This window comes from Sander lucioperca, chromosome 15 (assembly GCF_008315115.2).
Source record: "Sander lucioperca isolate FBNREF2018 chromosome 15, SLUC_FBN_1.2, whole genome shotgun sequence".
Classification (NCBI taxonomy): Eukaryota; Metazoa; Chordata; class Actinopteri; order Perciformes; family Percidae; genus Sander; species Sander lucioperca.
Window position 1 is genome coordinate 32083430 of NC_050187.1, and position 19465 is coordinate 32102894.

General features: G+C 39.5%; 2 protein-coding genes across 7 annotated transcripts in view; one reads left to right on the forward strand and one right to left on the reverse strand.

Annotated features, from left to right (window-relative positions):
• ccdc172 (coiled-coil domain containing 172) overlaps nt 1-19465 on the reverse strand; it is a 36987-nt gene that overhangs the window by 12290 nt on the left and 5232 nt on the right. For 2 of the 6 annotated variants that reach the window (XR_004895235.1, XR_004895234.1), the window contains exons 6-7: nt 18806-18908; nt 12484-12565 (exon numbers count right to left, since the gene is read on the reverse strand). Coding sequence is in view for 4 of the 6 variants with exons in the window: in XM_031315953.2 (XP_031171813.1) it covers nt 12415-12565; nt 18806-18908 (254 nt within the window). In the remaining 2 variants the exon portion in view is untranslated. Of the gene's footprint in view, nt 1-10792; nt 11375-12373; nt 12566-18805; nt 18909-19465 lie in introns of those variants that run through there. The other 4 variants (XM_031315952.2, XM_031315951.2, XM_031315953.2 and 1 more) reach the window with 4 other exon arrangements.
• Nucleotides 1924-6513, forward strand: si:ch1073-126c3.2 (uncharacterized protein LOC555816 homolog). Its single transcript, XM_031315955.2, has 6 exons — nt 1924-2056; nt 2169-2257; nt 2504-2606; nt 4538-4650; nt 5129-5243; nt 6213-6513. Exons 1-6 carry the CDS (start codon nt 2014-2016, stop codon nt 6386-6388), a joined length of 639 nt encoding a protein of 212 aa, XP_031171815.1. The 5' UTR covers nt 1924-2013; the 3' UTR covers nt 6389-6513.

A 19465-nucleotide genomic window follows, 5' to 3' on the forward strand; every position in this document is an offset into this window, starting at 1 on the left:
AACAACATAAGAACAGCAGGGAGTCATGTTTGCAATGGGAAGGTAAAACCATGTGGTGACTGGTAACTAGGGCTGGATATTGTTATATATACGAACGCTGTGTTTGAGCTATGTTACTGGTTACTGGTTGCACGGTGTTCGGTGTTCGACTGCTCATGACATCCAAGATGGCACCCGCGTGTAAACATTAACGCTACTGTCTTTATAATTATCTTTTTAATAAACTGTCTGTACACTTACAAAGTTCTCAATGCTTCGGTTTAAATGTAGGGACCCTCATTATGCTACCGTGGAAGTGTGGTGCTATTTTAAGCCTTGATAGTGGTATAAAATAGCGATTTACCCTCTGCCCCGAAAGCTAGCGTTAGCAGCTAACCACCGGTTTGCGGTAGCTTGTTTAAAGCTAGAGACGCATTCGATTAGCATGAAAACATGTCCCAGAGAACGGTCGACTTGGTACACATATGTTACTAACCCCTAGGTTAATTTTACGCCGGAATTGTCCTTTAAAACAAATTCAATACTGGTCCCGATACCAATACCATGACTTTGATACCGGATCCTGAACAATATTTTTTTCTCTACCTATTTTATGAAATTCATTTTAATAAAAATAAATTACAACATTACACATTACGACAGAAATCTTTTTATTTATTTGTCCGCTCTTACTATGTGTGCCCCGTCTCTGTGTAACGTAGAGTTTTTCCTGCGTGTCTTTACGACGTGACAGACATTATTTGATCTTGGAAGAAGCATGCTACATGTTTATTAGCACGTGAACTTGGGTTTTGAAATTTGGTATGGAATGACGAGGCATTTTTTGATTCTTGATACTAAGGAAGCAATTCGGTCGGTGCCTAAAAAGTATGGAATTCGGTACCCAGCCCTACTGGTAACATTAACAAGCATTAGTTAGAAATACTCACATTCCTATATCTATCCTATAAATGATTGTATGCGTAACCTGGTAGTTTCACACTTCACTAGCTGATGCTTTTCCAAGACCAATGCAAATGAACAGCAGGCTTCTACAATAACAACTCTGCCTTCTAGTCCTCTGAACAAATGCAGCATGTCCAACTTATGGATTTAAGCTTCCGTTTATTTATTATCGTTTGTTTTTCCAACCCATTAACCCAATCACATCCAATCGACTGTGGATTTTACATGCTGTATGAATTTGAGGACAACATATCATTAAAAAAAACATCACTCTCTGTTTTGATAACAAGACAAAAACTTGAGAAGCAAAGAAGTGAAGCATGTGAGAGGACATGCTGGTAAGATAATGCTTTCGAAGTCCATTTGGAGGAATAATCTTTGTTCCTTAAATCAAACACAAAAGGGCAATTCTGCGTGTTAATGAGCTCAATCACTCTTCCTAAAAGTTTTCAATAATACATTTGCTGCCAGATTGTCAGACATCGATAATTAATAATATCCACAGTGAATTATTTACACAGTCATCCTTCGTGGCACAACTTACCGACTGACACTGAGTCACCCAGTGTGTCTGATGGGCTTCTGTGGGCCTTTGTGTGAGTAGATTTCCTACCGACATGTGGCTCCCTAATGGGCTCACGACTACAGTAAGAAGTAGTGGTGGCACTCTTGTGTGAAGAGGAACATTACAAAGGCTTATGACTTCAGTTAATGTGTACTACCAGCTCCCCCATCAGCACAAAGCAGGGACATACATAGTGGAAAAAATATTTTTTATCAGAAGAAGTTAGAATAACAACTTGAAATATTGTAGTTTATATTTCAGTTGCAAGCAATCTGCACAAATAAATATAAAATGAAATTGTACACAAAACCTCTGCACATCCAAAGTTCATGTTACATCATAGTTTAGAAATGTTGGCAGTCCAAGGACTCTAATCTTGCGAGAAAATCACAGTATTGACCAATTGCGTAAACTTTGCTCCCGCAGACTGAGTGAATAAATTCACCTGTCACAGCTTTCTGCCTTCAGTTTCTCGGTCAGAAAGACATTCCAGTTCAGTGGCCATGGCATTACAGGGAACATTTGTTTGGCTTTGCTCACTGGCAGGTAATCTCACAGTTTTATTGTATATGTTTGTCTGAAATGTGTAGATCATAAGATGTGGCTAAATCAATTAAGAGTTGAATATTATAAAAGGCATGTGTGTGTGTATTTGCAGTCTTGTCCTTCTCTGTAGCTCAGGATGACACTTTACCTCAGAATTGCTTGAAACCTGGGCTCGTGGAAGATCTATCGGCTCTTCTCAAGGTAAACTATTGATGTTTGTCCCACCAGAAAAGTCAAAAACACTCACACACATATATCTCACACGTGTTTGTTTGTTTGTTTTTTTTAAAGGAAGGAGAGTAATTTACCTATAGTTTTCATTTAAAATGTGCCTTTAATGTCATACCACACAGTGTTGTTTTATGTAAAGCACTTTAATTTGCCTTGTTGCTGAAATGTGCTATACAAATAAAGCTGCCTTGCCTTCTGTCTGATATCAACCAACAGTTAGGGGTAGCGTGCAGTGATGCATGGAGCACAGAGGAGACAGCTACACTACTGCGGTCATTGAGCAATCTGACTGATATTCTGCAGAAACAGCAGCAGAAAGGTAGGAGGGTGACATGTGTTTGTTCGTGTGTGTCCTTGTTGTTTTATCTGGGTGACCAGTTTAATTAATTATTAGATCAAGATCAGTTTATTTGTTGGGATTAAGTTGATTAGTTAGGATAGGAAGTGGAAAAGGTTGAAGCGCTGGTTCAGAGAAGGGTTTGGGTGTGGGGAATACAATTCAAATACTTTTCTTATTTTATTATATTCTGTATTTGTGGTTTAATCATTCCTGGCTATTTCTGATGGGTAGGTTGGGCCAATCCGACAAGCTAATGTTCCCCTCAGTCACAATAATGTAATGAGCTAGAAGTGCTAAAGTACAGTGCACTTGCTACGGTGAAAATTATTTAGAAAGTCAGAGACCATACCTGCAAACTCAGAAGAGCTGAAAAAGGTGACACATCATTTGCAGCTACAGACTGTTGGAATCCTCTCCAGTGAAATACAGACACACTTTTACACCGTTTAGCTGTCAACATTAACCGTGTTTACTCCAGCTGCTAGCTAACGGTAGGCTAACGTTAGCTGCTGTCAGGTGTAGTGTTGATTAGCGTCCCGTGTGGCGATGTTTCAGTTCCCTCTAACGTCCGTTTTCAGAGCATCAGAGAGAAGTGTAGGCATTTAAGTGGTACCTAAATAAGGCACCGAAATCCGCGTTGCTATTCGATCTACACGATTCACGTGGATGACATTTTCCCATTCAAAACGGCGATTTTTGCCAAACAGAGACTAGTTTGCAGGTATGCAAGAGCAGTATGGGTATACCAAATGTATCACATTTGTCAGGCATTTGAAGTCTATCAGTGAACTAGGTGAACTGGGCCTGGCGAATAGAAGTATTACTTTCTACTGAAGATGTTCTCGCCTCACTGATTAAGATGAAATGTTGCGCTGTACATTCTGCAAGATGGACTCTTGCAGGTAGTAATTGCCGAAGTGGCTTTTCATGTGAGCCTGACAATTACTGAATAAAGACCATTCTCTGTGTGCAGGCAGTTCCAGATTTGATCAAATTTATTGTGGATTTCTCTGTTCTTTAACAAGGGAGTCAGTAGTGCAGGGCTTACTGTATGCCTGAAGGATAAATAAAGGGCTTCCAGATGACAACAGAAACAAACTCATCAAACAGGTTTTATATATTCATATACCGTATTTTCCGGACTATAAGTCGCACTTTTTTTCATAGTTTGGCTGGTCCTGCGACTTATAGTCAGGTGCGACTTATATATCAAAATTATATATATATATATATATATATATATATATATATATATATATATATATATATATATATATATATATATAATTTAACATGTTTTTAAATGTTAATTCATACTGAAAACATTACCGTCTAAAGTCGCGAGAGGGCGCACTAGGCTTGTGACAACTATATGCTGCTCCTAAAGACAACTGAGAAAGAAATGAAAATCCTATTCTGCAGATTTCAAACTGCAGGTAGTAAAATATGCAGCCGAAAACGGTAATCGAGCAGCAGAAAGAAAGTTTGGAGTGAGAGAGAAACTTGTGAGGGACTGGCGAAAAGGTGACTCTTACTGCAATGAAGAAAACAAAGAAAGCTAATCGGCTAATCGCGGGCTGAAAGCAAGATGGCCAGAGCTGGAGGAACGAGTCCACAGATGGGTGCTTGAACAACGTGCTTAGTCAGTTACGTCTCCACGCCCTGGTAGTTGTTCTGTGTGCTATTGTCTAGTTGAATAACTTGCCTTTCCAGATTAAATGTCTGTTCTTGTTCTTGGATTTTGTGAAATAAATTTCTAAATAAATGCGACTTATAGTCCAGTGCGACTTATATATGTTTTTTTCCTCTTCATGACGCATTTTTTGACTGATGCGACTTACTCCGGAGCGACTTATAGTCCGGAAAATACGGTATTCATTTATTAAATAATCATTTTATATCATCTATAGACTGCCTACATGCTGAGCCAAAGAATTGCACTGAAGTCGAAGTTCCCGAAAACGGAGGCTTGGCATGTGTCACAGTTGCCAACACGCGATACTGCAAACCTATGTGCAGCCATGTGAGTGGTATATTCAATTTTTATATATACTGATATTAAACAAGCATGATAACATTTCTGGATAGTTCTGTGAGAAAAGGAAAATGTATAATTTGTAGTGATGTCCAGATGAAATCATACCAACAATTATTACAATTATTTTAATAGCGTAGTATTCTATGCACTAAAAGGCTCAAAGCTGCCCTACACGTTATTGTAGGCCCAGTTAAATATGCAACTTAATTTTATACAATATATGTAGTATATAGTAAGGGTCCCTGCTCCGTCTCTCTCTCTCAGATAAGGGGTACTCGGCTTAAAAAATGTTGAAGAGCCCTGCTTTAAAGTAATTGGTTTAAAGAAAAATACTCAAGGAATGGGATTACAATGTGCTTTCAACCCTTTGTTGAAAAGAGTGCCATCTATTGGGCTCAGAAAATGAATGACATGCTTGTAGTTTCATTTGGACATCACTAATAATTTGAGTCTCCTTTTGCAGGGTTACGACTTTGATTTTCTCAGGAGGAGTCGTCTCTTTGAGGAATGCAGTGAGCAGACAGGATATAAATGGCAGACCCAGTATATAGGAGGAAACAAGCTTGCTGTTTGCAACGGTAAGGCTGTTTTATTGAAGTGCTCATATTATGCTTTTTGGCTTTTTCCCTTTCCTTTATTGTGTTATATATCTTTTGTGTACACGTTATAGGTTTACAAATTGAAAAACCCCAAAGTCCACCTCAAAGGGACTTACCATCTCCAACAGAAAACACTGTTCACAAACTGCTCCAAACAGCTCTATTGTAGTCCAGCCTTTACTTCAGAGACAAACATGGTCACTTTGGAACACACGTTATAATGCTCGCCTAGCTGCTAGCGTGGCACGCCCTCATACTCTGCTTCTGATTGGCTAGTAGCCCTTACCTAGGTACTGTCAGGGCACGCCCTCATACTCTGCTTCTGACTGGCTAGTAGTCCTTACCTAGGTACTGTCAGGGCACGCCCTCATGCTCTGCTTCTGACTGGCTAGTAGTCCTTATCTAGGTACTGTCAGGGCACGCCCTCATACTCTGCTTCTGACTGGCTAGTAGTCCTTACCTAAGTACTGTCAGGGCACGCCCTCATACTCTGCTTCTGACTGGCTAGTAGTCCTTACCTATCTATTGCGCATGTGCGACTCCCAACAAAGATAGAACAGAAGTGAGATGTCTCACTCTGTAGCTAAAACAGAGAGCTCAATACACAGGGTGAAAAGAGTGCAACAAAAATATGGTGTTTTCTGAAAATTAAACCATGTAAACCTATTCTGATATACCCTCTAAATACAATTATGAACCTGGAAATGAGCATAATATGAGCACTTTAACTAACTCTGAGTTGCATTGAATAACCTTTTGCTGATTGCTGACTTCAATGCAGAAACACATTTACAAACATTGGCTGCCCCTCTTCAAATTTTGATTTCTTCAGTGCAGTAATGTTTTATTATTTTTGTATGTCTTAAACTGGCTGTACAAGGAAACTGACATCATATATTTATATATGCCACTGAAGTTGACTTCTACTTTGCTTCTCTCTGATTCTAGAAGCAACGGTTCAAGTTTCAGGAGCAAAGACAGCATATTTTCCTAAAGATCAGAGCTGCCTAACAACTAAGAGCGACGGCACACTGCGGAGAAGATTCATTGACGATTTGACTGCTGAGCTGAAGAATCTAGGCATACAGGGAAAGCCCCAGAATTCCTGTCTTGTGTGTGGATGACCACGATGTAGAAACAAGTGTGGCAAAATGCATCTACCACGTCATGAATGCTGGGGTGTTTTTAAAAACGTTACAAAAGTAAACTAATAAAAAGTGTGACGAATACAAGTGTTACTGAACCTAAATGGTTTATTTTGTTGGCATTTGTGCACACTAAGTGTCAAGTGTTAAGTGTCAGTACATGCAGTTTAACACTTTTCAGCCCCTCTTAGATAAGTAAGCATTTTTAGCTACCTCTGACTGTACCTGTTTACTACATGTATATATAATACCAGAAAACCCAACTGTTGTTGGGGAAGATGAGATATGTTTGCTATTCTTGGGTCTTCACCACTAGCCTGGTCCTACCAGACTCTGGTACATTTCATTTGTCCAGAGAGTCTGGCCTCTCTCCATTGACAAGTGTTAACTTCCTTGAAGGTGGGTACTCTGTTGAAGTTTAAAACTATTGGATCTGCCCAGAGCCACTCTGGATCTGCCATAACCAATCACTAACGTTTGGTCGTGACGTTGGCTTAGCATCGCTAGCGTTAGCCTTAGCCAACTCCTTCACCACTAACGGAGCGAGCGGGAAAATCTAACCTTTCCCGAACCCCGTGGGGAGGAGGGCCACAACATCATGGCCACCAACAAAACTTCTGGATCGGGCTTTAACTTCTGGATATTCGGCAGCGTTGCCACAACGGACCAAATGGCTTCGCTCGCATCTTTCTCCGCTGCCATTACGGAACTACAACTCTAACGCACATCCTCAATGTCATCGGTCACAGCCACTCCCTCTGTTCGCTGATTGGACCGCCAAAAATTTGGCTGGAGAAAACCCAAGAATATACCGCAAACCCAGACGGAGTACTGAAGGAAAATGAAAATTGAGCTGAAGTACGTAGGAGGGCGGAGCCATGCTACTTCACCACTAGTGAGACAAATAAATATAAAAAGCTTGGTCTGAGGGTGGTGCCAGCAAAAAGCCATGTTGTTGTACGTCAAAAGAGTCTGTCTCTGTCTGGCTATTATAGGACAGTGACAACAGGAAGTGTTGACCCAAGATTTTGATATCTCCTGTAATGACTGATTTCACCAAAAATACTTTTAGAGTTAGGGTTACATGAATACACTTTAGCTGACAAATACTGAGTAAATTGGGTTTGGTCCTATCTTTAGTAAGAAATTGGGTGAACCTAAATCAAAATCAGGAAAGGTTTATATACGAAGTAGGTTTGCACATACAAGGAATTTGACTTGGTGATTTGGTTCATAACAAACAGACATAACAGATATAAAATACAAAAAAGGGAAATGTACAATAGAATTCGTCAAAAATATATCTATATATATATATATGTATATATATATATATACATACAGTGCTGCTCATAAGTATTCATACCCATGCTAAAGTTGACTAAAAAGAGGAATAAAAAAATTATCTTTTGGAAATTGATCTTAATGCCTTAATTAAAAAAAAAGAGGAAAAATCCGACCTTTTAAGGACACCAATTTTGTTTTGTGAATGAATAATGTATTGTAAATAAATAAATGTTCTTCCTTAAAATACAGGGGCCATAATTATACATACCCCTATGTTAAATTCCCATAGAGGAAGGCAGATTTTTATTTTTAAAGTCCAGTTATTTCATGGATCCAGGATACTATGCATCCTGATAAAGTTCCCTTGACCTTTGGAATTAAATTAGCCCCACATCATCACATGCCCTTCACCATACCTAGAGATTGGCATGGTTTTATTTCAGTTAGCCTAATAGCTAACTGAGATAAAATCCATATCAATGCAAATCAAACCAGCTATGAGGCTAACTGAAATAAAACCATGCCAATCTCTAGGTATGGTGAAGGGGATGTGATGATGTGGGGCTAATTTAATTCCAAAGGTCAAGGTAACTTTATCAGGATGCATAGTATCCTGGATCCATGAAATAACTGGACTTTAAAAATAAAAATCTGCCTGCCTCTATGGGAATTTAACATAGGGGTGTCTATAGTTATGCCCCCTGTATTTTAAGGAGGAACATTTATTTATTTACAATACATTATTCATTCACAAAAAAATTGGTGTCCTTAAAGGTCAGATTTTTCCTCATTTTTTAAATTAAGGCATTAAGATCAATTTCCAAAAGACAATTTTTTTATTCCTCTTTTTAGTCAACTTTAGCATGGGTATGAATACTTATGAGCAGCACTGTATATATATATATCTACACACAGGTACGTTATATAGTGTGTATATAACGTATCTGTTTTATAAGTGTACAGTTGTGCTGGAATCAACTTCAACTTTATTATCCTGAAGGAAATTTGATCTGCAGCAGACATCAACTTACATCAAGGACCATGAAAAATATAAAATATTGACAACAGCAACAAATAAAAAAAAAATTCCACACCACAAATGAAAACAAGGTACACCTGCTGCACTGAACCAGAAGCTTAAAAACAAGCTAAAAATATTAGAAACAGCACAATAAACACACGTTAAGTGCTGTCCAGAGACAAGTAACTAATGGAATGGGATAAATAAATAAATAATCAATCCAAGCGAATCCAGCTATCTAACAATGTGCAAATGATTCTCCAGGAGGATATAAACGTAAAGAAGGCAAACACAACTCTATCACTTCATTCCCTATAAGCAGGCCGAAACGGTGCTCAAACAGGAACACTTTGGATTAAAGGTGGTGTTTCTCTGCAGATAAACGGTTGCATCACAGCGTTTACATTGACAAAAGGACAGATACACCTGCAAGTGTCTGATAGCCATCTTCCCGGCTTTCCCTCAGACTTCATTATACTAATAGTCACTCGTTGTTTATGTGCTTGTGTGGTAAGATACGGACGAGAGCAGCAGTTGAAATGAGGTTAACCACTCCGCCAAATGGACTGCTCTGTCTGCAGTTCTGTCTGCCCTTCCGTTTTTTTGTGAAACACATCCAGACGTAGCTCACTGAGGTCAAGGTTAAAAAGACCAAATGAGATTGGAGGATCTCATTAGGTAGCCATTGACATTCCACATCATTCTATCAGGAATCACTCTAATCAGAGAATAAAATGACCCTGTGGTATAGGCCGACAGACCGTCTAATCATCAATTACTGAAATAGCTGTCTGGACTAGAGCTGAAGATCTTTGCCCGAACCAGACGGGTCTTAATTTCTATCATTTTACACGGGCTCGGGCCGGGCTCGGGCTTGTGCTCCGGGTTGCGTGGTAAATGAGCGGTCAGGTGATGCGTTTCGATTAGAGCGAAAATGGATGCTGAGGAGGTGAAACGGAGGCTGGCCTCTGGAGGACTTATTTTATTTATAACTTCCAAGTGGCCTGTAGCCTATGTTAATCATGAATAAATGATGTTAAAAAATGTATAAATGACTCATTCTTGACAAAAGGCAAAAGAGCTGTGTGCGTGCGCACATTTGAATAATGTCGGGCTGTAAACGGGTTGGGCTTTTAAAAAGCTGTCAATCAAAATGTACTTGTCGGGCTCGGGCCATGTCGGGCCTAACTTTTAAGGCCCGATTACAGCTCTAGTCTGGACTGAGGGATTAATGGTGGTAAACTGTAATGTCAAACATCAACCATTAGGGGGCAACACAGAGAAAGTGTTCTTTTTTTCTATAATGCGTCTTGCTGGTAACTGACTCACATTTCACAAGAAAAAGTGTGAGTATGCATGTGCTAAAACCTTACCTTCCTCAAACTCCACATCTTTTTAGTATCTGAATCATCCCTAACAAAACTGTCCAAAGAAAACGTGGGTTAATTTTGGTTTGGGGCAATGAAGGAACATTTTAATGCTACAACATACAATTATATTTTTGTCAATAGTGTGCTTCTGAGTTTGTAGCAAGATTTTTTTTTTGACTGGCCTGTACAGAGCTGTAACCTCAACTCCACTCAACACCTTTGTGATGACCTGAAACCTTAACTGTGAGCTGGAACCTGAACTGAACATCAGTGTTGGATCTCCCTGATGCTAAATACTGTACCAAAATGTAGTGGAAAGCTTTCCCGGAGCAGTTTATACAGCAGCATATTAATAGCCATGGTTAAAGAATGACATGTACAAGCATCAGATATGGGTGTCTGCATACTTTTGGCTTTTTGGGGAGGGGGGGGGGGGCTTTATTAGACTGGACAGCTGAAGACAGGAAAGGGGAGAGAGAGGGGAAACGACACGCAGCAAAGGGCCACCGGTCGGAATTAAACCTGTGGCCGTTGAGGTAACATGGGGCGCACACTCAGCCAGGTGAGCTACCCAGGGGCCCCCTCATTGCATTTCTTTTTTTTTTATTGTTGTTCTGAATTCAATGTCAGTGATTGCATTAAAATTAACCAGAAATGAAAATATTTGCCTTCAACTATCACATACTATTGAATTTTTGTCTAAATCATGTGTTTACATGTTCAGTATGGAAGATTCTCTGTCTTGACTCATCAACCCCTATTATAACAATGTTGCACTTTGTACACTAGAGGGCATTATAGAATCACTTTTTTGAATGCCTTCTTTATTTGCCAGCAAGTTTTTCTCTTCACCATGCAGGTGTATGTGTTTAGTTGTTAGTCTCATGAAAATACATTACGATACATACGGAAACTATTTGAAGGTAGAAACAGACCTGCATGTTGTATTGAAAATGCAATAGGAAACAAAGAAAACAAACATGTTTAATTTAAAAAATGTACCAAGTTGAATACTGTATCTGTTTAGTTTTAGCTCTTCCACAAGGTACATAACAGTAACATTTTCTAAAGAGCCTGTGTACTGACTGAGGTCACGCACTGATTGGAATGTGCTCTTTTCATATAACTTCTAAAGTAACTATTAAAGAAAACTCCATTTGTTCCTTCTCGTCTTCTTTCTCTCCTGTCTATTCATATTCATGTTTGTTTTTCAACAGATGAGACAATAAGTGAACATACATGCCAAACCTAATGCTGCTCACTTCCCTGGCTGCTGTCCAGCTTCTGCTTATAGAAAAAAAGAAAAGAAAAGCTGAATGAAATCCTACAAAGAACCCACTAAAGTTTTCCACGGTTACATTTTGACAATGAATCACGATGTGCTCCACCATAGCTCTATTTGAAAGATATTACTTTTCTGCCCTGGTCTGACGTGCAAATAATCCTATCTGATTCTGGTTGAATATTTTTTATTAAACCTTTTTTTAACCAGATAGGCTGTTGAGAACAGGTTCTCATTTCAGCCAGGTCTCACAGAATTCCGTGAAATGATCACCAATTGTTAATAGCGCATTACGTGGTGGTGGCATGGAATGTGTGAAAAATCCGTGTGGCCACCACGGAAAACAATGCCAATGTAAAGTCAATGAGAAGATGACGTAGCATTAAGAGCGACTAAGGTAGTGAGTACTATGTAAGGCCGAAATTCCCCGTAGGGAGGTTGGTTGGGGTGGTGGATGGGTCAAACACAGGACTTTCACCCAGGAGAGCGGGGTTCGTGTCTCGCATGTCAAGTGTCATAAAGTCGCTTTCTTCTTTTCCGTCCCGTTCTTCCCGCGTATCACGGAACCGTAAGCCCACCTACGACCTTTTCCTTAACTTAAGGGGCCGTGTTTATTTAACGGAATTCTTCCGTGGGCCCATCACGGAATGTTTTGCGATTCCGTGAAACTGCCACAGATTTTGAGTTAAGGGGCCGTGTTCATTTCACAGAATTCTGTGAGATCAGGTTGCTCATTTGCAACGGCGACCTGGCCAAGAAAAGCATAAGCGTACAAGACAACCTACAGTTTCACATTCAATATAGTACAAGAAAACAGAATACAATAGGCTACAAAGGTACAGACTAAGTAGGCAGTCCAAAGCCGGTGCAAAGTGAGGTGTAAGTAAGTAAGTCGATGGATATTGTGATAGCATAATATACATGAAAAGACAATCTATAACATTGCTGAGATGTGGTAAAGAGTCAGACTACAGTTTAAAATTAAAATTGAAAAAAATTGTGGTCTAGTTAGTGATGTGGATCCAGATATATGAATAACGTTGTCCTATTTAAAAAACAGTTTTAACAGTTTATTAGCTTGAATAAAAGTCTTGTTCATAAAACAACAACTTACAGACTTCAGGAAGTGTATTTCAGAGCTGAGGGCCTCTCGCAGAAGCTCTCCTTCTTTATGCATCTCCAGCTCCTCCCTCAGCCTGGTGAACAAATAAAAACCCATGGCAGTAACTAAAACTCATGAAAGGGGCAACTTGTAAAGAGATGCTTCAGCATTTTTGGTTCTCCATATCGAGTTTCAACCTATTGATGTTCTTCATTGTATCACTATACTCGGTGTTACCTTGCTATTGTGTTTTATCACGAAGAAAATAAACAAAATCAAATGAACTGCATGGAACTGAAACCTATTTTCTCCAAAAGTCTGAGATTACATGACGGCTTTAATGTATTCAGATTTATGCAACAGGAGTTCCTGAGTTTCAGTATGTTTACATGCACAAAAACAACTTAATTACTGGAAATAATCTGGGTTAGGGCAATGGTTAGACATTAGTTAGCCCAACTTCCACAGCAGGCAAATTGTACGAGTCGTTTGGTGAACACTTGACATGTGGATCTTTCTTCAGACACGTTGCTTTCCATCCCTTACATCATTATGTGACATTTGTGAAAAAAAAACAGGCCGAGGCAACAATACCCGATCAAAGTAAATGGACAGAGGAGTTACAAGGATACTCTGTTCATGCAAAAAGGATTTTGAAACAACACTGTGTATGAAAAATGGCACAGCTGACAATCAACCATATACACCAGACTGATGAGCTACGTTACCTGCAGTCTTCTCTAACAAGCTGCAGTCAGTGTAATCAGCTCCCCGTTATTGTGTATTTAATAATGTTGTCCCCAGGGGCTGGATGCACAACGGTAAAGGTATACGGAAGGCACCAAGGGGCAAATTACTAAGCATAGAGTGAAGTGAGAGCAATACATTGGGATTACAAATAGTAAATCTCAAAGGCCAGTTGGTAGCTTTCAGGTATGTGTCTGCAGGGAGAAATCAAGATGAGGAGGCATAGATGCATCAACCAAAAGCAAATTCAACATAGTGGCCAAACGGTGGAATTACAACTGCTGGACCGTCACGTGATGCCCTCTGGCCCAAACACACTTTTCCCCATAGACTTACATGGCAAAAGAGACGTCTGTAAATCAGTGGATACTCTTTTTTTTTTCTCGTGTCACAACCCCCCCAAAACGACTCGTTTCACCATCAGAATTTGATCCATTGGTCCAATAACATTTAGAAAGTCTAGAAGAGCCGCATGATTTTCATCCAGCCAGTGAAAGTCTAAGATGATGGCTTCACGCGCCACTGAGCAACTCTCATAGCAATGAACAGGGCTCCACCTCAAAGGCTGTATCCAGCTCTTATAACACATCCATGGTACAGACTGAGAAGTGCTCCTTTAACCCTTGTGTTGTCTTCCCATCAACCATGGTCAAAATTGACCCGGTCGGTTTTTAGTTTTTGTTTTATTATTTTTTGGGCATTTTAGGCCTTTATTTATAAAGGACAGCTGAAGACATGAAAGGGGAGAGAGAGGGAGAATGACATGCAGCAAAGGGCCACAGGGCGGAGTCGAATAGTTGACGGATCAGAGGAACGTATGTTGATGCATAATTACAGCCTGTTTCGTGTATGGAACTATTATTTTTGGGCAATTTAGTTGAAAGAAACACGTATTTCTGATATAGACACTTTTAAAATGGGTAATTTTGACCCAAGGACAACACAAGGGTTAAGGTGTTTAACAGATGGCTTCAATGATCAGAGTTTAACCTTACTCTGGCTACAATTGAATTATTGCAACATATACATGTACTAATGAGAAACCCAGCTCTGATATGTTGACTAGCCTTGGTCCAATACCAATTTAAATATGACCATGACCACCTGGTTAACTCCAATTTTTACATTGCAGTTACAACTGATAATCAGAAATGATAGAATATGTGTACACTACCGGTCAAACGTGGGGTCACTTAGAAATTTCCATTCCACTCCATTATAGACAGAATACCAGCTGAGATCAGTTGCATTGTTTTTTTAACCAGGGCAGCAGTTTTCAGATTACATTATGTGTTTACATAATTGCAAAAGGGTTCTCCAATGTTTTCTCAGTTAGCCTTTTAAAATGATATCAGATTAGTTAACAGAATGTGCCTTTGGAACATTGGATGAATGGTTGCTGATAATGGGCAATGTAGATATCGCATTAAAGATCAGCCACTTCTGTCTACAACAGTCAAGAACCCTTTTGCAATTATGTAAACACATAATGTAATCTGAAAACTGCTGCCCCGATTAAAAAAACAATCCAACTGATATCAGCTGGTATTCTGTCTGTAATGGAGTGGAATGGAAATTTCTAAGCAACCCCAAACTTTTGACCGGTAGTGTATATGCACTGACAAAAGCAAAATCAATGGTGTTTTTAAAAGCATCATTATTATACCTTACTTTTTAGGCAAGAAAGAAGAAAGAAAGGTTATTCGGCTCTGTGAACAGTCGTAACATTTAGTCAGAACTCTAGTAATGATGATGTATTTTAAATACAACTCTTGGCTCTGTTTTTATTGTTTGATAAACAAGGAAATTATAAACAGTATGCCAGACAATGCCATAAAAAGAAGAAGAAAGGACAGCTCCGAAATATTCGTAGAAGGAAGCAGAAATATAAACTTTATGGAAGCACCACAGAAGACAATGCTGTCCCTTTGTCATAGACTAAAATGTCTAAAACAGTCTGCTCGTATGGTAGCAAAGTAAATATTTTACACTATAATTTCATAAACATACATACAATTGTATTACTCAGTTCAGTTTGCCTCTGGAAAAAGCATTCGACATGGGTCCAGGGTACTCAATGCCTTGGCTGTGATTTCACTGTTGTGTTATTTCAGGTGTTTGAAGGATCTACACAGAGGTACACGTGAATCTGAGACAAGCTACCTCCATCTTTCCTTTTATTAGAAGTTAATGAAACAATAAAACAGCTGAGCTTAAATTGCATTTTCACAGTCTGAAAACGAACAGCAGTGTTGTAAACTTTACACTTCTCTGTGGAACTTACAAATCAGATTTTTAAGGTGAGCACACTGTTTTTCAGACAGCAGAATTATGTTTCCAACAGCAGGACACTTTTTGGATATCGGTGGTTTCTGCAGTTTAATATTAGATTTCTGCAGTGCAATGACATCGTCAAATGAGCCTTCACAAATAATGTAGCGGTAATATATCAATGAAAGAAATATGGCACATCCAAGAATACATACAGCTCCCAAATCATCAATCCCGAGCGCATTGACTGAATATTTCAGGTATCTTTCTATTCTCTTGTGTGACAGAGAATGATTTTGCACACTGAACACTTTTTAAATGACTGCAGCACTCATTCAAATTGACATGCATTCAATTTCCAACAATCAATAAGCGGAGAGTTAAATATGCGTTGTAAAGAGACGCTGCAGTGGCTGATGACAGGATTGATGGTTTCAGTTCGGAATGGATGATCATAAGAATGACTGAGGGGAGGCCTCTTTCCTCCAAAGCCACATCCTCAGCACTTCCTGAGGCTAATAAGCCCAGGGGGGGGGTAATGAAGGACCTAGTATGTTTAATGAGGCTGATGGATGAGCAGGACATGCTAACCACACGCTTGATTTAAGGCAGAGGGGGCTCAGAAAAAGGCAAAGAAGAGGGAGTAAAGGACTGAGAAATATAAATAAGGATGCAACTGATATAATTGAAGGAAAGGATTATGACGTGTGCCTATTTTATACCCCGTCCTAATAACGGGCATCGCGAACACCTTTAATGAAATGCTGGGGGAAAATGTGTTACAATGAATAAATATACATTTTGATTTACAAACTGAAAGTGTGAACCTCATCATCTAGATAGGTTTCGGGATTTGTAAATCACTTCGCATCCATCGTATTGTAGAGAAGACATTATCCAAAGTAGTGGCATCAGCAATAACAATGACCCTTCCTTCCTGGAACACTATTGATCTCCAGTTTTTTAATTAAATAAAGGAAGTCTCTTTGTGGAGGAACACGGTGGACCAGAGCTCACCTACCAGGCATGGTTTAATAGAGGAGGTCCCTAATTCATATTGTACAACTAGTTGATATTCTACTGTGATGAGCAGACACTACGAGTGCTTGCTGTTGTTGCCTATTTGTATTAATCCACGTTTGGATGCCTAAGGATCTAAGGAGAATGAATGAAGGCATGTGTGAGTTTACTCCGATACAAATGCTCATTACTGTTTTAGAAAAAGAAAAAAAAAAAACTGCTGCAAGCTGTCTTTTTCACAGATACCAATGTGTGAGAATTAAGGAAAAGCAGGATCCATTAGACCATACAGGGCACGAGGGGTCACAGAATGCTATGCTATAACCTTCACAGTCAACAGAGGGGATGTCTTTTGAAAAAAATGGTGTTCATCCCTACAATAGAGCTTGGAGAATCTACAGAATGTTAAGACATTTTTTTAGAGACTTGCGGAGAACCAACACCTTAGCAATACACTTGATCTCACAGTGCAGGACAGGAAATTGACTTCCAAACACAGATCAGCAATCATTTACATGGTGATACTGTGCAAAACAAATCAACCAACCATAGCACAAGGCATAAAACAACACCTTGGAAAGATACGCTTTCCTTAGTAAAACCTAGCCCAGTATAGCTCAGCCTATATTGGCCTCAGAAACTAAAAGCCTACAAAATGTATGTCATGTACACACTCATGGCTGTGCTGACGCTGGCTGTATCATTTGCACTTAAGAGAAGAAAACTCCAAATAAAACGAGGAACAAGGGAAGAATGGCTGAGTGAGCAGCAGACATTGAGATAAAACAATATGTCCATGTATGTCAAAGTGTCACAACTAAAAAGGAAAAACATAATGACGCAGCTGTATCGCATGTGTATGGATGCAGATTAAGTATATAGTTCATTTCACAGTTTAAAAAGGGAACTGGTACCTGAATAAAAGTGCCCTGTGAGCTGAAACTCAGAAGTGTTAACTATGACATTTTTACAATTTCAGTGTGTTCCAGTCAGAATGGATCACGTATCTGTTTTCTCTAGAGCCAGCTACTACTATCCATCTACAGTAAGACGGACTTGTTAAGTGGAGTTATCAATTTTATGCTCATTCAATTAACACACGCACGCACGCACGCACGCACGCACGCACGCACGCACGCACGCACACACACACACACACACACACACACACACACACACACACACACACACACACACACACACACACAGCTGCCTCTTACCATGTAATTCATTACATACAGTACTACTGTACCGTAATGTATTCTAGTAAATATTTTACATATCTTAACTCAGTTAAAGGTTTGGATGTTTGGGTTGCTCCATGTGCTTTTTTTTTTTTTTTTTACATGTAAACGTTTGGTTTTAGTGGAATCATACATCATGTTTTAACTGAAAATAATCAAACTGTATTTCTAATTTCCTAATAACTGGATTTCTTTGTTGGTAAGTCGCTGGATAAGCATTCAGTGGAAATGCTTAACTATCCGCCCCTCATTCATTTTCCCATACAAACCTCCCTGCATCAATCACATTAGTCACAGTTTCTTTTTAACCACGTGTTGACTGAATGAAATACACTGCAGATCAAAGCCTTAATTAAGCCAAATGGTCTTAATGCCCCGTTATTTACACTTCTAGATTTTGGACTCCAGCCAGCAGGATACAGAGGCAGAAACACAGATGGGAGCTGAGCACTCTGGTCTATTCAGCACTTCTCACTGTATGATTCAGTTCTGCTCTGCATAAATAACACCTTCTTTCTAATGAGCCTGCAGAAATGCTGCGCTGTAACGTGTTGTTAACACTTTTGATTCTCTTCTTGTCCGAGTAACTGCGGCTATTAGAGCTACTGCTGAGATGAATTCTTATCACTTATAATAAAGAAAACAGAGCCCTGGTGAGGAGAGGACAGGGATTGCACTTTTGTACACCGAGCCTACTGACGGGCCTCGCAAGACACAAAACGCTCAACAAATTCAACATCACAGCTGCTCAGCCAGGAATATTTAAAATATCAGGAAGCTCTAAGGGAGCCTCTGCAAATTAACCTTTTTTTTAATGAGCAGCTAAATAGCTTACTGTTGTGTTTACACTTTGTTTTGTTCTATTTTGCTCCTTTGCCTTTTGTTTGCTTTTATTTCCCTGCAGCATTTACCATTTACTTGTTTGTGTCTCATAAGGATTATTTTTCGTGACATAATGTAATTGCAAATGAATCAGGCACTGTATATATACTGTGTGTGTGTGTCCACATATATAAACCTCTCATCGCATCCAGACAGTTGATGGCACTCACCTCAGACAGGTGCTGTCAGTGAGAGCTTTCTGACTGACAAACAGGCTCTCGGCTCTCAGAGATTCTGTCATTGCTTCAGCCTCACTCAACTGATGATCCAGGTCTGCAGTCAAGAATAATAAATCACACACAAAATGATTTTTGTTTTTCAAACAAGACAGGCACAGTCGCATTGTTAGAACGTGTGCAGAGCTGCAGAACTTCTGCTTACTGGCGGTTCCCCAGTACAAAGCTGCAAACTAAAGGGGACAGAGCTTTTGAAACAGTGGCTCCTAGTCTGTGGAACGCTGTGCCTCATGTTTTCAGAGCGGCAGCCTCCGTTAATAGTTGTAAAAAGCAGCTAAAGACGCATCTTTTTAGTCAGGCGTTCATGTAGCCACATTGATGACTGTATTACTAAGTATTTTATGTCTTTGTGATTTTTATTGATTGGCGATTTTAATGTATTCATTTGTCCTGTGCAGCACTTTGTGACTGTCTGTGATAAGTGCTATATAAATAAACTTTACTTAGTTACTTTCTTACTTAGAGGTGGATGAGACAATGGGACTACGTTTGGATTATACAAACGTAGTCGCCCACCCGCCCCCCCATTATAACTATGGAACTATGGGATGTTCTGCCTGTAAGGTATTGACCTCTCCCACTGTAAAGGAGTTG